At 45.6% G+C, this 13,421-nt stretch overlaps 3 protein-coding genes across 3 annotated transcripts; 1 reads left to right on the forward strand and 2 right to left on the reverse strand.

Moving 5' to 3' along the window:
• Positions 1-184: 184 nt before the first annotated feature.
• On the forward strand, positions 185-2,777 carry AGABI2DRAFT_181699 (hypothetical protein; the record flags this gene model as incomplete). Its single annotated transcript, XM_006457457.1, has 6 exons — positions 185-311; positions 368-433; positions 487-522; positions 575-679; positions 781-2,104; positions 2,176-2,777. Exons 1-6 carry the CDS (start codon positions 297-299, stop codon positions 2,775-2,777), a joined length of 2,148 nt encoding a protein of 715 aa, XP_006457520.1. The 5' UTR covers positions 185-296.
• Positions 2,778-2,963: 186 nt separating this feature from the next.
• On the reverse strand, positions 2,964-5,253 carry AGABI2DRAFT_139843 (hypothetical protein). The gene is made up of 12 exons (XM_006457458.1): positions 5,127-5,253; positions 4,924-5,074; positions 4,758-4,864; positions 4,539-4,711; positions 4,375-4,485; positions 4,212-4,320; positions 4,077-4,167; positions 4,004-4,028; positions 3,828-3,945; positions 3,705-3,777; positions 3,273-3,651; positions 2,964-3,216 (listed from the first exon to the last, which is right to left on the reverse strand). Exons 1-12 carry the CDS (start codon positions 5,215-5,217, stop codon positions 3,148-3,150), a joined length of 1,497 nt encoding a protein of 498 aa, XP_006457521.1. The 5' UTR covers positions 5,218-5,253; the 3' UTR covers positions 2,964-3,147.
• A 3,784-nt stretch (positions 5,254-9,037) lies between these two features.
• Positions 9,038-12,987, reverse strand: AGABI2DRAFT_196186 (hypothetical protein). Its single transcript, XM_006457459.1, has 11 exons — positions 12,866-12,987; positions 12,779-12,808; positions 12,674-12,721; positions 12,323-12,618; positions 11,999-12,266; positions 11,874-11,945; positions 11,700-11,771; positions 11,524-11,636; positions 11,408-11,464; positions 9,683-9,701; positions 9,038-9,493 (listed from the first exon to the last, which is right to left on the reverse strand). Exons 1-11 carry the CDS (start codon positions 12,956-12,958, stop codon positions 9,473-9,475), a joined length of 1,089 nt encoding a protein of 362 aa, XP_006457522.1. The 5' UTR covers positions 12,959-12,987; the 3' UTR covers positions 9,038-9,472.
• Positions 12,988-13,421: the final 434 nt, after the last annotated feature.

Here is a 13,421-nt window from a genome sequence, read left to right on the forward strand (position 1 = left end):
GGAATATCTGGCCTCGCGGCTTCCTCGAGTTTTTCCATCATCTCCTTCCGATCTCCTTCAAGTCGTCTCTCCTACGAAGGCCCTTGCATAGACCTGAGCGACGCACAAAAATTGACACTTTATAAATTTAGCTGATACAAGCATTACTGAGTAATGCTTGATGTTCCTGCTCATCGTGGAACAAGCCCTCACGAGCGCTTCCCTTGACGCTTGGCCTCTGATCTGTTGCTTCAAATAAAGACCGATGTTCGTAAGAAAGCCGTAGCTTGCTCTTCAGGTTTTCTACCAACTTACAGATGAGCGACACACTGGTATGTCACTTCCGCTGCCTCACTCGATGATCAACCATTGTTGATGATGATCACAGTTTAGCAGGACGCCACGACGCGGCAGTACACCGCACCATGCTCGGTTCGCATCGAATGAACGCGAGGTGCGTTTCATCCATGGCCATCATTCTTCTCGTGAGTTGTGAACGCCCCGTAGGAAGGTAGCTTTTATTATCCATCAGCTTCAGTCGAGGTAGGTTTGGATGACGCGGATAGGTATATTCTGAATACTGCGCATTGATCAGCCTCCAGAAGGCTGGGTCTGTGATGAACCTTACAAGTATTCCATCAAGTCTTCAAAGTACCCATTGGAAATGTGCAATGAAGTTGTCGAGAGGCATGATGAGAAAGTCTGTAGGCAGCTAAAGGAAGAGATAAACTTTTTAATGGTGGTGGTGGGTAAATTCAAGCTGGAAATTACTAGTATAGCACCCTCTGATACCTGTCTTAGGCGGGCTTATTCCTGGCAATCGTCGCAACATTCACAGTCGACTCGTACAAATCTCTTCAAGAGGACAAACAAGACACTATGTCCGACCTGCTTATTGAGGTCGTTCGGTTGCTCAATGACACGAGTGTTCAGGGAAAGGCCACTCTGCCAAAGTCATTCGTGCCGAATCATCATGCTATTGTGGTGAACCAGCTATGGTTTCTGAGCATGATACTCAGTCTTATTGCCGTCGCGATGGGCACCTTCTGCCTTCAGTGGATCTCTGCCTTCTCTCGAGGCTCCGATCTGACTGAGAAATCCGTTCCACCCCATAAATCACTTGCGATGCGCCAACTACGTTATGAAGGGGTGGTTGGCTGGGGTGTACTTCATGCGCCCGAGGTTTTACTTCTTCTTGTGCAGCTATCCATCGGACTCTTTACCTGTGGCCTCGTATACTTTCTATGGAACGTTCATGATACGACCACCATACCAGCACTTGTGGCGGCTGGATTTGCAGGGGCGCTACTCTATCTAATGAACCTGCTTCCCTTCGTCCAGCCTCTGGTTGGAGCATTCATCCCCGTAACTCTGACTGTGCCCCAATGCCCGTACAAGTCTCCCACTTCTTGGCTTATACAGAGTGCCGGAAATTTGTTGCCTTATATTCTCAAACTGTTTTTGGACTTGTCGCGTCGGGATTGGGTCGGAGCTGTTGGTAGGCCTGGGATATGGCTGAAAAGCCTGCCTCTACCCTTCACGGACTTCCTTTGGAAGCAGCATGATTTCATCTCCGCAAAATCACGGGACATACGGCAAGATCAACGGCGCGTGGTTGGCGCTCGCTTATACTATTTTGGACTAGGCCTTTCTTCAGCTCTTGATCATCTCATCTACGAACCAGACGCAAATGAGATCGTTTCTAGTTGTCTACAACACCTACAGCCGCTATTTGCGACAGCCGGGGATTGGGAAATGTTTTCCCACGAAAATCTATCAGATGTTGAAAAGAGCTTCCTCGATAATGAATACAGACTTGTATCGCATCTTCTTCCTCGTCGCTTGAATAATGCGCCGCTTCAGTTAGAGCACGCCAACAGAATCAGAATTGATTTCCTCAACGCCCTCATCTTGCAATATCTTACTCGAAGCAACGCAAAACTCGCTCGCATGTTGTTTCGTCATCGCGTTGAACTCTATATTCGAGTCAAAAATTCAACCGAATTCATTGTACGCGGCGATGAATCCGATTTCGAATTTGGTAAATCCCTCCAATGCCCACTTCAAGGTTTCAAGGATATCGGAGAGTTGGACTTAGGTGACGCCGTATCATTCTCTCCAGGCGGTACGCTGACGCGGAAGAAATTTACATAGACCTCAAGTTCCAATTCCTGAATTGTACAAAACACCTCATAGAAATAGGGCGATCCACTGACCTTGATATAATGAATGCTGCCGCAATTGTTCGAATCGAAAGTGCTGATATCACGACCTCGCCAACAAATATCCAAAATGTTTCCGAGACTCGACGCTCGGAAGGCCATGCCGAAGACGAGGATTCAGATGCCCCTGCCGAAGAAGAGCGTTTAGGCGCTATTGCCCAAGAAGAGCGTTCAGATGTCAATGCCGACAAAGGGCGTTTAGGTGCTATAGCCGAAAAAGGGGGCTCAGACTCCATTGCCGAAGAAGAGCAAGAAACTCTAGATACTGACCACCGGAGAGCTGAGTACATTGACATCAGAAAATTTTCCCATAGGGTCCCTAGCACCCGCACCGGGGCAGCATTCTCTACTCGAATTGATCCTGTGAGAACCAGATCACATTGGGAAGAAAACCCTTGGACGAAGGTGTCTCTCACAAGTCTATGTTATCAAGTCCGGCAGCAGCTGTCCCAACTTCTCCCATCAGCCTTCGAGGACATAAACTCTTACCGCAAGTTGCGAATGTCTTTTGGTCTTCCTGTCGAAATCAATTCACCTGAACCAAAAAATCCACGCACCGGAGATGAAGTAGTTTGATGTCACCGATGAATGTGCTACACACAGCAAACTTAAGCACGATTGTGAGTACCATGTCTGCGGCGAGGGCCTTTTCATACTCATGTTTTTGCAGTCATTATCGCATGTGCAACCTCCTTATACATGATGTTCGAACATTTGACAAGGATTCTGTGCTTAAGCTCAAACAAACCACACGTTTGGCAAGTGAAGCAACGTAACACCATGTTTCTGGATTTCGTACACCGGGCTTAGACGTTCAATTGTCAAACATTGTGGATACCTGGGGTTTATCATGTCCATCGCTTCCTACATCCAGCAAAAGCCGTGGTTGAAGTCCGCAGAACCTATCACTACGCATGATGTACACTGCGTCTGAGTCACCTGCTCACTATATACTTTCTCTGGATAACCAACGTTGAACTAGGGCAAGCGCTTCCTTCGGCTTGTCATACGGAACCTATGCGTTTAGGGTGAACAATACTCAGCTAGCACAAAAAAAGAACGAAGACAGACCATATGACCAGCGGCGTCAACTGTCGCAAACGTCAGTCCTCTTTTCGCTCTCACCAACCCAGCTCTTTTACCATCAACCGTCCACTCTCTCAATTCCTCTTTCACAAATTCTTTTTGTCCACTCCACTCCAAAGCTAAAGTCCAACGTTCGTTCTCGATCCAATTACAAATCCAATCATATGAGCCAACGTAAATCAATGCCTCAATTCCTCGATCGAGGAGAGCTGCGATATGATAAGTTGTACGGTGGGTCATGTCCAAGTTTTGCATGAAACGTTTTTCGATTCCGTCATTGCAAGAAGAGAAGTTGGATGTTAGGACAGGATCCACGCCGAGTTTTTCACGAATAATGGGTTGGTCGAGATATTTTGAAATTGTCCTAAAATACAAGGTAAGTAGAGGTCTCAGAGCGCAAAAGGTTTGGGATAATACGCGATGATGGGATAGCATAAGCTGTCTTTCAGTTCTCCCTTGCATTCACGAGTTACATCGTAAGGGTTTAAGCCTGAATTTGCAGGCATTGAGCAGAGTGAGGCGTTATCAGAGGTAACTAACCTAAGCTTTCAAAGGGAGCAACGATATGAGTCTCGCAAAATTGAATGGCAGCAGCGCAATCGATGGCGTCCAAACTATCCAGGCAAGCAGATTTGATCCGCTTTTCACACCTCGGAAGCTGGGTTGACGACCTGAGTCAATAAAGCCGATTACAGCATTCACATTTTCCAACTCACGATCTGTTTCATAGCAACGCACTCCCTATTGAGATCAGCATTATATTAAAGGTATTGACAGAACTTGACTCACGAGATACTGAGAAAAGGAGGAACTGAAGCAGGTGTACACTGCATATCATAATAGGATAACAGAGTAGCGGCGAAATCAAACTCTCCATTTCCTAAAAGCAAATAAACAGATAAGATTTAGCGAAGGATGTAAAACCGATCCTACCTATCACCACAGACTGAAGGTTAATTGGGGTCAGGCCGGCGTCTACCAACCGAGCATTCTGATCGTAGACTTCAGCCGCAAAAACCGGTACATATCTTCCCTACCTCTCACCATCAGTTCAAGTGATGCCATGAATAACAAGGAAAACACCTACACAGTAAGATTCTCCAGCCATATGGAATGCGCGGCCTTTGAACTTCGTGAAGTGCTCAAAGAAGATTGCTACAAAACTGGCAATATCTTTGGCAGCTTCCTCTGTTGTTCCCTACCCCTTGAAGTTCAGAAGCCGTTATTTCATGTTGTGGCGTCTGTACTCACAACAACCTCTCCATAATCTGCATACGAGAACCCAACGCCAATGGGCTGGTCGACAAAAAAGACGTTGGCATTGTTGTTCCACGCCTCGGGATGAACAACTGTTGAGTTTTCGTCTTTGACTCGACATGGACCGAGCTCCATGAATAAGCCCAGGGAGGAAGAACAACCCGGTCCTAGATGATGTACAGTTAAGCACACAATAACGAACAAATCACAAACCTCCATTCGTCCAGAAAATGACGTCGTCCGTGTCAGGATTGTTCCTGCTCTCGAAGAAATAGAAAAAGAGATGCCTGGCTTCGATGTCAATATATCCCGTGTAAGAGCTAAATATGACGATATCATTATAACGCGTCGAGTTATCGAAAGAGCTGCAGATACGTGCTTGACATGTGGATCACAAAAATCGAATGATTTCTTGATTCGAACGCTGTGCTTAGGGAACGCCGGGTGCTTCAGAGTTGTGTAAGAATTGCTGTGCACGAATGAGAGGTCCTCCAATGGCGTAAAGAGTCCGTCATTGTAGGCTCGTAAGCCTACAGTGGTTAAGGAGTTGAGCCCTTCTTGGATACCAGAGGTTGGTCATACCATCATATTTAAACCCAGCATCAAAGGGCCACTGTGTAGATGCGAATGATGGGGTAAACAGACCTAGGACCAAAACACTATTGAGCAACATCGTCAAGGAAGAGAGCCGGATAACGGGAAGATGGACTCTAGCCAGTGACTATGACTAGTGACTCATGACAGAACGTGCTGTTCACGAACCTGATGGGAGCTCAAGCGCTCACTGATGAACTGTTCGTGAAGCGGGGATCTCCGCTGAACTGCGAGCTGAATTAATGAACCTGCTGACGGCGTATCATTACAAAATCAGACTGGCAACCACTACGACAAAAGAAATCAGTAATTCGAGGAACCCTACTGAAGTATGAGCAAGATGCAAGCATACGAACTTAACCGCTTATCCTCCCATAATTATATCCATCCATTCCGATGCTCGCAGAGTTATATTGGATTGTAAATGGTAGTAGGATCATTTTCTTGCTTTGGCAGAAATGGTTCGACTGACATTGACTATGCACCCCGCAAACCCGCGAAAAAATCTCGGACCTCCCCACATATGCAAGAATTGATTTGATGCTTACACCAGGTTATCTGGAGCAGGAAGAATTACAGAACCCACTACATTTAAAAACGGAAGGTGATCCTGGCTATGAAGTAGTAGAGGCTGGTGCCTCTTTCGCCGCTTCAATGACGACTTATCTGTATTTGTACCTATTTACATTACTGCTGACACATTCGAAGAACCGTTCATGTGCAGAGTCATCATGGCCATGTGCATGAACCCTTAGTTGAACCGTTCATGAACACCAGATGCGGGCAATCGCCGGTTCAGCCATAACCCTGTTTGGCTTACGGTTGATAGTATTTTGCCATCAGGATGATAACATAGCGGCGACTATGGCGTGCATATTATACCGTGCATTGCTCCTACATCATATAATTCATCAGGCTGATACAGCCACACTGAGAATTACGCTGCCTCTCCAATTCCATTGTCTCGACGTGTCGCGCAGACTTTCTTTTGAGTCGTTAGCGGGCATCTTCCCTAGTACCTCATGCCATCATTTTCTGATATCAAGGCTCCAATGGGTGCCGCTTCAGCTTCATCCATCACACATCGTGTATGGGCCTTTATAAATCCTTTGAACAACTGTCATCTTTCATCCCGACTCTCATAACATGACACCCGAGTTTCCAGAAAATCTAGTAACTTTTCGAGAGCTATTCGAGCGAATTGGTGTTACCATTTCCATGTTGTTCTATGGTAAGTGGATTACTAGGCGCCTTGAGATATATTTTGATTCACATCCTGGCCGCAGGGATTAATGTTTGCCTCCTCATACAGCTGACTACTGCTTCCAAAGGAATAAAATTCAATTGGATGAAAGTCGTGACATATACAACATTCATCCTAGCCTCTTTATTTCAGTCGCTGTTATCCTACGTCACCATTGTGTCGTCCATTCACACCTTGGAAACTCCAGACGATTCAGCTGTATGGTTTGGGAGTTACAAGTCAAGAAGTATCCAACTTATAATCATCGGGATCGGCATTTTGAACTCTTGGATTTTGGACTCATGTATGGTGCGTAGCAATGCTGAATACTTCCATCCCGAGCTCTGACATCAGTTGCCTTCGCAACATCGAACTAGCTTTATCAGTGCTTTATAGTCTATTCGATTCGGAGAGTAGAATTATGGATAACTGGATTACCAATTCTCTTTTTGCTCTCATCCATCGGTAAGTCTGTCCACAATATATTGCCCCTCTCGCGAAACACATTCAATCCTTCTGCACAGGCTCTGGCGCTTATCTTATCGCCATATCCAGGGGGGTACAAGTCCAAGCCCTACCTCACTTTCCTCTCTGCCTCTCGACAAAATTGGTAGTGACATCGCTAATAGCCTTCAAGCTCCTTCAACAACGGAGGATAATGCAACGAATGATTCAGGTCGAAAATAGAAAGGAACTAATCAGACCATATACATCATTAATTCGCGTTCTCATCACAAGTTATGCCCTATACTCTACCTTCGCTGTGCTTTTCTTGGGGCTTTATCTATTGAAAGTTGGTGCATGGAGGATAGTCTTGCCGAGTGTGGTACAGGCAGGGGTATAATGTTTCTTCCTTCATGAAAACCCAAGTTTGCTCACATTTTTTTCAGCTCATGTCACATTTACTCGTACGATTTCAGGTTTTACGAAACCGTCATGACGAGCCATTCAACGAGCCACTACCATCGTTCTCTACTATGGATTCAACTTCTACGAGCAGCCATTAAAACTACATTCAAACAAAGAAGGGATACCGAATCTAACACACCGGGCTACCTAGCTCTTCGTTATCTCTTTTTTAATTTTCTTTCGGTTTTTCTTTCTTGTTTCAGTTTTTCGTCTTGAGTCTGTGGGCATGTAATGTATCTATGTCTGTTGCAACATTATCTCCAGGTTGGATGGGACATTCAGGGCCTTAACAATCACTCATAGTCGCGACTCCGACCCAAAGCCGACAGTCGTCCTTCCACAAACAGAAGCTCTTGTGTTAATTGGGTATTCATAAACCGCAAAGCATTGATGGTTGTGAGCACTTCGGTTCCTTGATTTCGGACTCTCAGTGCATGACGCTTTTGTGTTGGTCACAAATCTCCGACACTAGTTGTAAACATAATGTATTTTTAATTTGGACGACAGAACCGTGGAATTAGATTACCACTCCTCTTTTTGTTTATATCCTTCCATCGGAAGCGTCATCAGCAAATCGCCCATTATACGAAGTTCTTCCCTTGCACGGGCTCTGGCGTTCATCGCGATATCCACGGATAGTATGGAGCTCCGTGTCCGACTTCACCTGCCTTTTTACCTCACGACTAAAATAGTTGCGACATCGGTCAAAGCCATCAAGCTACATTATTATATGTAGCGTAACTTGAAGGCTCCCCCTGAGGCTCCCCGACAGGTACTAATCAAGGCTGTATCCGAAGCCTGGGATTCTACTTCGCTGTTGGCCGGGGTTTTTACGGCACACTGAGGCTGAGCACAGGATTATCAGGGGCCTGCTGCTCGAGTTAAAAATAGATACGAAGTAATGAATCAGATTCGATGCATCATTGAATCACTTTTCATCACAAGTCATGTCCTATACTTGTCTTATACTTCAGCTTCGCAGCACCTGGGGCCAAATCGGTCGAACTCTGGTGCGTAGAGGACAATTTTGGCCGAATGCCACGGTGCAAGCAGAATGGAAAGGGTTCAATTTATCCGTCAGTATGGCCCTAGCTCATTCACAAACCCTCCTAAATTCGTTTTAACTCACGTCACATCGACTCATAGTCTCGTACTACGCTTTCAATTGGTACGAAACTACATAATTCTAAGTCAATACAATTATGCTATCCAACCGTAACGAGCGGCCATCAGGGCTATCTCAAACGTAGCGCGGAATGTCATCCTTCATCGAATTGAATGCCACCATTTTTCTTGGTACTAGCTCATCTCTATATACATTTTCGTTATCAACCTCATGTCGTGAGTGAAACCAGACAACCGTCAGTCCCAAGTCAGTCCGCTCATCAACGTGAGGGGAGTTCAATAAATTAACGACAAATGCCATTCGAAACCAGGCTACCGATTCCATGACAGCTACCATCAATTTTATTAGCATACTCAGGCTCTCCGTTATAGGTTGCCGTTGAAAAGGAGTGTAATAGGAAAACACGACGAGAACGATGACGATACAACAGGAAGAGTTCAAAAAGACATAATTAGAGTGAAAGAGAAAGAAAATCAAGTGCAGGTATGTAGATAGGAAGGTATGTTGGAAAAATAGAGTGTAACATGAAGAGGATATTGACAATAAATCAACGGAATCGTAGAATAATGATGGGAGGCGGAGATGTTTTATACGTGTGTTAACCAAACAAGGATCACAGATCCGAAAGAAAAGAACTCTTCATCGTTACAGAGAAGTATTTTTTGCACACGCCGCAATACCAGTGGACGATCAAAAGCTGTCAAGAGAAGTTGAAAAAAGGAATGTGGTATGGTCAAACAAGAAAAGCTGAAGAAAAGAGAGATCATAACAATAAACGATGATAACCATGTGCTAGGAAAGCTTCCACAACATTCACAAGCCTGTGAGAGTTCATCGCCTTCTTGTACCAGTGATCAGAAGACGATGGGCAGGCTCGGTTAGAAGCAACGGAACTTTCCACAGAAGACCAGATAGATGGCTATGCACCGCAGACCGACAGGGGACAGATGGACGATAAATGTGGGGGGATGTGTAGGACATGCGAAATGACTTGAGCGTGACTTGGGGGCGTATACAATCGTTTCCAAACTCCCGGAGCATGGAGTCAGGCACACTTCATAGCATTACGGTCCGAATCTGTAAGTCACCAAGTCAACCAAACAATTCAAAAAAAAAATTTAAATGAGGGACGGCAAAGGAAAGAAAGAATTGAAATTAAGGGAAGGCGGCAAAGTCATCAAAGAAGGTAAGGGAAGGATACCAGGGGCGATAACACACTGGGACCTATAGACTCAAACAAAAGAATTTCAATTTAAATTCACTTACGTTCCTGCTGACTATGGTACTGCATGACATAAAGCAATACCAAACCAGAAAAAATAAAGTTCAACCAAGCATATCGAATGAGGTTGAGGAAACGTTTGAATTCGGCGAGAGCACCATAAGCGATCAAGCGTGTCCATAGGTTTGTTTGTTCGAAATGAGTCAGGGCCGTCAGGGATGTGGAGCGGAAAATGTGGGTAGGTGAGGTTACGTTATTAGAAGATCGACAGGGAACAGGGATGGTTGCGCGTGTGTATACCGTGAAGGGCGAACGGAGGTGCGAAAATGGATCAGACGAGCGAGATAGCATTTGGCCAAAATATCAAGAATTTCGATAGCAAAGAAAACATGGCAAGGGCCAAAACGAGGATGGAGTAACGTGGTAGATCGAGAGCAGAAAGACATCATGCCAACACACAAAAAAAGGCCGGTTCGGTAGACAATTTAGCGAGGGTGACCACGAAAAATGAGGAGTAAGAAAGGTATGCCGAGGTTTTTCGCATAAGGAAATCATTTTTGTACCGTCGGCAGTTAACAGAAAGGGGCCGGAGGGCGAGAAGGCGAGGGTCGTGTAGGTTATGTTTTTTTCGGGTACGGATTTTTGATAGTTCATGCCAAACACGGTAGTCGGAGTGATTTGATTGGATAATGATGCGTTATGTGGCGTTGGTGGTGTTGTTCAACCGCGTTAGGTCGTATGACGAACAAGGATAGGTCGAAGAATTGATACGATGGTATAGGATGAATGTAAAGATTGATGGCGCATCGAGAGAGATCGACACCCAAGTGAAAGATTGAGTTTGACGATCAAATACCGATTGCGGGACATCAAACATGTAATTGACGTCCGAGTCGAATATGTAAACCGCAAATGACCACCAATTCCCAAAACAGAAAGAGGTTGTCATCCAACAGCCAATCCCCGTCCCCGCAGGATGCAGAGAATAGCATGATTTGTCATTGGCGGCATGAACGCATTCCGAACCACATGGAACCGCCGATTCCCGTTGCGAGAGTTCCGAGTTGCAGGCGCGGACCGATTTAGCATAGCGGTAACAAATTCGATTTGGGTATTATCGGAAGTTCGTAGAAGGGAGACAGGGTGGGATCAAACGGTTGCAATTACGATCCACGTATCAGGTTCGTTTGCGGAGTTTGGATTTGATCGTTTATAAAAAAAAAACCGTTGCAGATATGGAAAAAAAAAGAGAGAGGGATCATCAATAGGGCGCTCCACATCATAAGCATTTGATATACGATAAGAAAAAGAGGAAAGGAAAGCAAGAGCAAGTAAAGCAAGGAAAGCAGCGGAATAACTGGGACAGCAAAGTAACTGTTGCAAAGTTACATGCAAATAGATCAGGTGTTCAGATGCCCTAACACGAGACATCGAACCGCACCGAACTTGCCCAAATAAAGAAATTAGATGCATGTCGAAAAACTAGAGAAGCGCCGCAACCTCAAGGTTGGAGCGCAAGATAATGCTAGAGCAGCGTCGTAAGAAAGGATTGTTCACTCATTTAAAAGATTGATGGGAATGCGAAGGCCAATATGGCTGGTGTGAGAAACCGCAGACGGGGGGGCCGCCGCCTTCTCACCCAAGTTTAAAAAAGGGCACCAAGAGAACTGGAAAACAGCAATTGGGAATCGAAACGAGGAACACTCACTCTAAGAATAGGAATACGAGGATCAGTCAAGAGTGAATAAGGTGGAAAGCATAGAGACAAACCTTCAACAGCGGCCATCACAACTCTCAGCATAGCCGTATCCGTTGCCGTTGTTATGCTGAACGATGGGAGGAAGTGTTAATCACATTCACGCCACGGTGGGAGGAAAGTGCTCACTGTATATAAATCTCTCTTTCCTTGGACCTACCAGCTTTTTGCGCCAACTTAGCAAACCGACGTTTGAAATAATCCCGACCAGCCCTAATATCTCTTGGTTCACCGTCAAAGTCCTATATAAGTGTGATGAGAATGATGCGTCAATTCACCCTGAGTCCGAACGTATAGTGACATACAGGGAAAAAGCTCTTTATGTTCGATGAAGGAACCTTCTTTTCGAAGAGATCATTCTTATTGAGGAAAAGAATCTGTGTGGCGGGAAGTTGCGGTTAATGTATGACCAACAATATGGTAGCGGAGGTCATGTGGAACCATTCGGGATACGATGGCAGTCGAGTAAAAGAACGTACAATAGATGTTTGTTTAAACCATTGTGAATGGCAAATCGAGTCCCATATGATCATCGCGTCTTGCATTTGATTCTACAATTGAGGTCGATAATCAGCAGGCAAAAGGAAAGCGGAACGTTACATACTGCATCCTTGTCTTCCACTAGACATTGATCATAGCCGCTCAAACTGACCAAGAATAAGATACTGGTGACTTCCTGGAAACAATGAATCCATTTCCTTCGTTCACTCTTCTGACCCCCAACGTCAACCATTAAAAGCTCAATTTCCCGCAAGTGGAATGAGGTTTCGGTAATACCGGTTGTCCGTGCTCGACATCGGATTATGTCTTGTTCCGTTGGTTGATAGTTCGGCTGGAAGAGCCTATCAATATCTGAGAAGAAATAAGGCAGGCTGAAGCACGCCTGTCGTTAATAGCTGGCCGAGGGGTTGCAAAGATAACGGCGTACTTTTCCGGTAGGGCGGCCTCATTTCCTCTTTCGTAGGCGCGTTGGACGTTCGGGTCCGTCCATAGTGCCTTGAGGGGTTCGATGTACCGGATTGGGAATGGTTCGCCATCACCAATGTCTTTAGCGTTATCAATAATCTCGACGTGGTGGAGGTTCTCTTCGGATACTTTGATTTCGAATTCGTCCATGGCATCAAGGATATACCGTAAACCTCGAGTAATGTTATCGAACACGAGCTGGCGATAGGACTCTGTCTCTTGCGGGGAGAAGGGCAATTTATGGATTAAGCGCATTTGCTAATGTACGTACAAATAAGCAGAGATTTGCGGTTAAAAACTCCTTCGTGCTCACCTTGAGGATGGTGGATTTGCCGGAATCCCCGGAACCTAGTAGCAAAACCTAAGCACTGGGAGTCAGCAATGGACTAGGAGAAAGGAGTGGCGAAAACGGCCGGACTTTGACTTGCGACGCCATCTTTGCTTTTGCCTGGAATGAGAGAAGGTCGATTAGCCAGAAGCGCAACGAGTGCTTGCGTCGACGAACCTCCTTAAGCTGTCTGTCGATTTCCCGGCTGCGAACCTTTTCTTCTTCGCTGATATCCGCTGGAGGGGCTGGGCTAGAAATGCAGGAACCCATGACAGCGCACCGGGTGGAGGATGTGGGGGGAGGAGAAGGGATGAGAAAATAGCGGGGTTGTGACAGGTTTGTTCGGAGCTAATCACCATCAATTCACTTTCAAACATATTATAAATTTACTTATCCACACTTCGCTCCCCAATCATCTCCGCGCCATCTCATACAGACGACCACCGCTTGCTTGAAAATTATCCTCAAACGGTCGACGGTTGCATGAGTCTTTCTTCCAAGCGCTTCTCCGTGAGGCCCGATATACTATATATCGTATAACTTATTGTTAGCATCTCTCTGCTACCGGTGTTCTCATATCACCCGGCGCGTGCTCAACAACGATCTTCTCTCGCATCGAATCAACAGTACTCATGGTCTTCGTCCCGCGAAACAGACGATGAACACACTAGTTGCGTCGATAGTTGTTTTCCCATTGCTGTAATGGCCGTGACAACCAAGGTGTCAGCTCAAA

The sequence above is a fragment of the Agaricus bisporus genome (genome assembly GCF_000300575.1).
Source record: "Agaricus bisporus var. bisporus H97 unplaced genomic scaffold AGABI2scaffold_17, whole genome shotgun sequence".
Lineage (NCBI taxonomy): Eukaryota > Fungi > Basidiomycota > Agaricomycetes > Agaricales > Agaricaceae > Agaricus > Agaricus bisporus.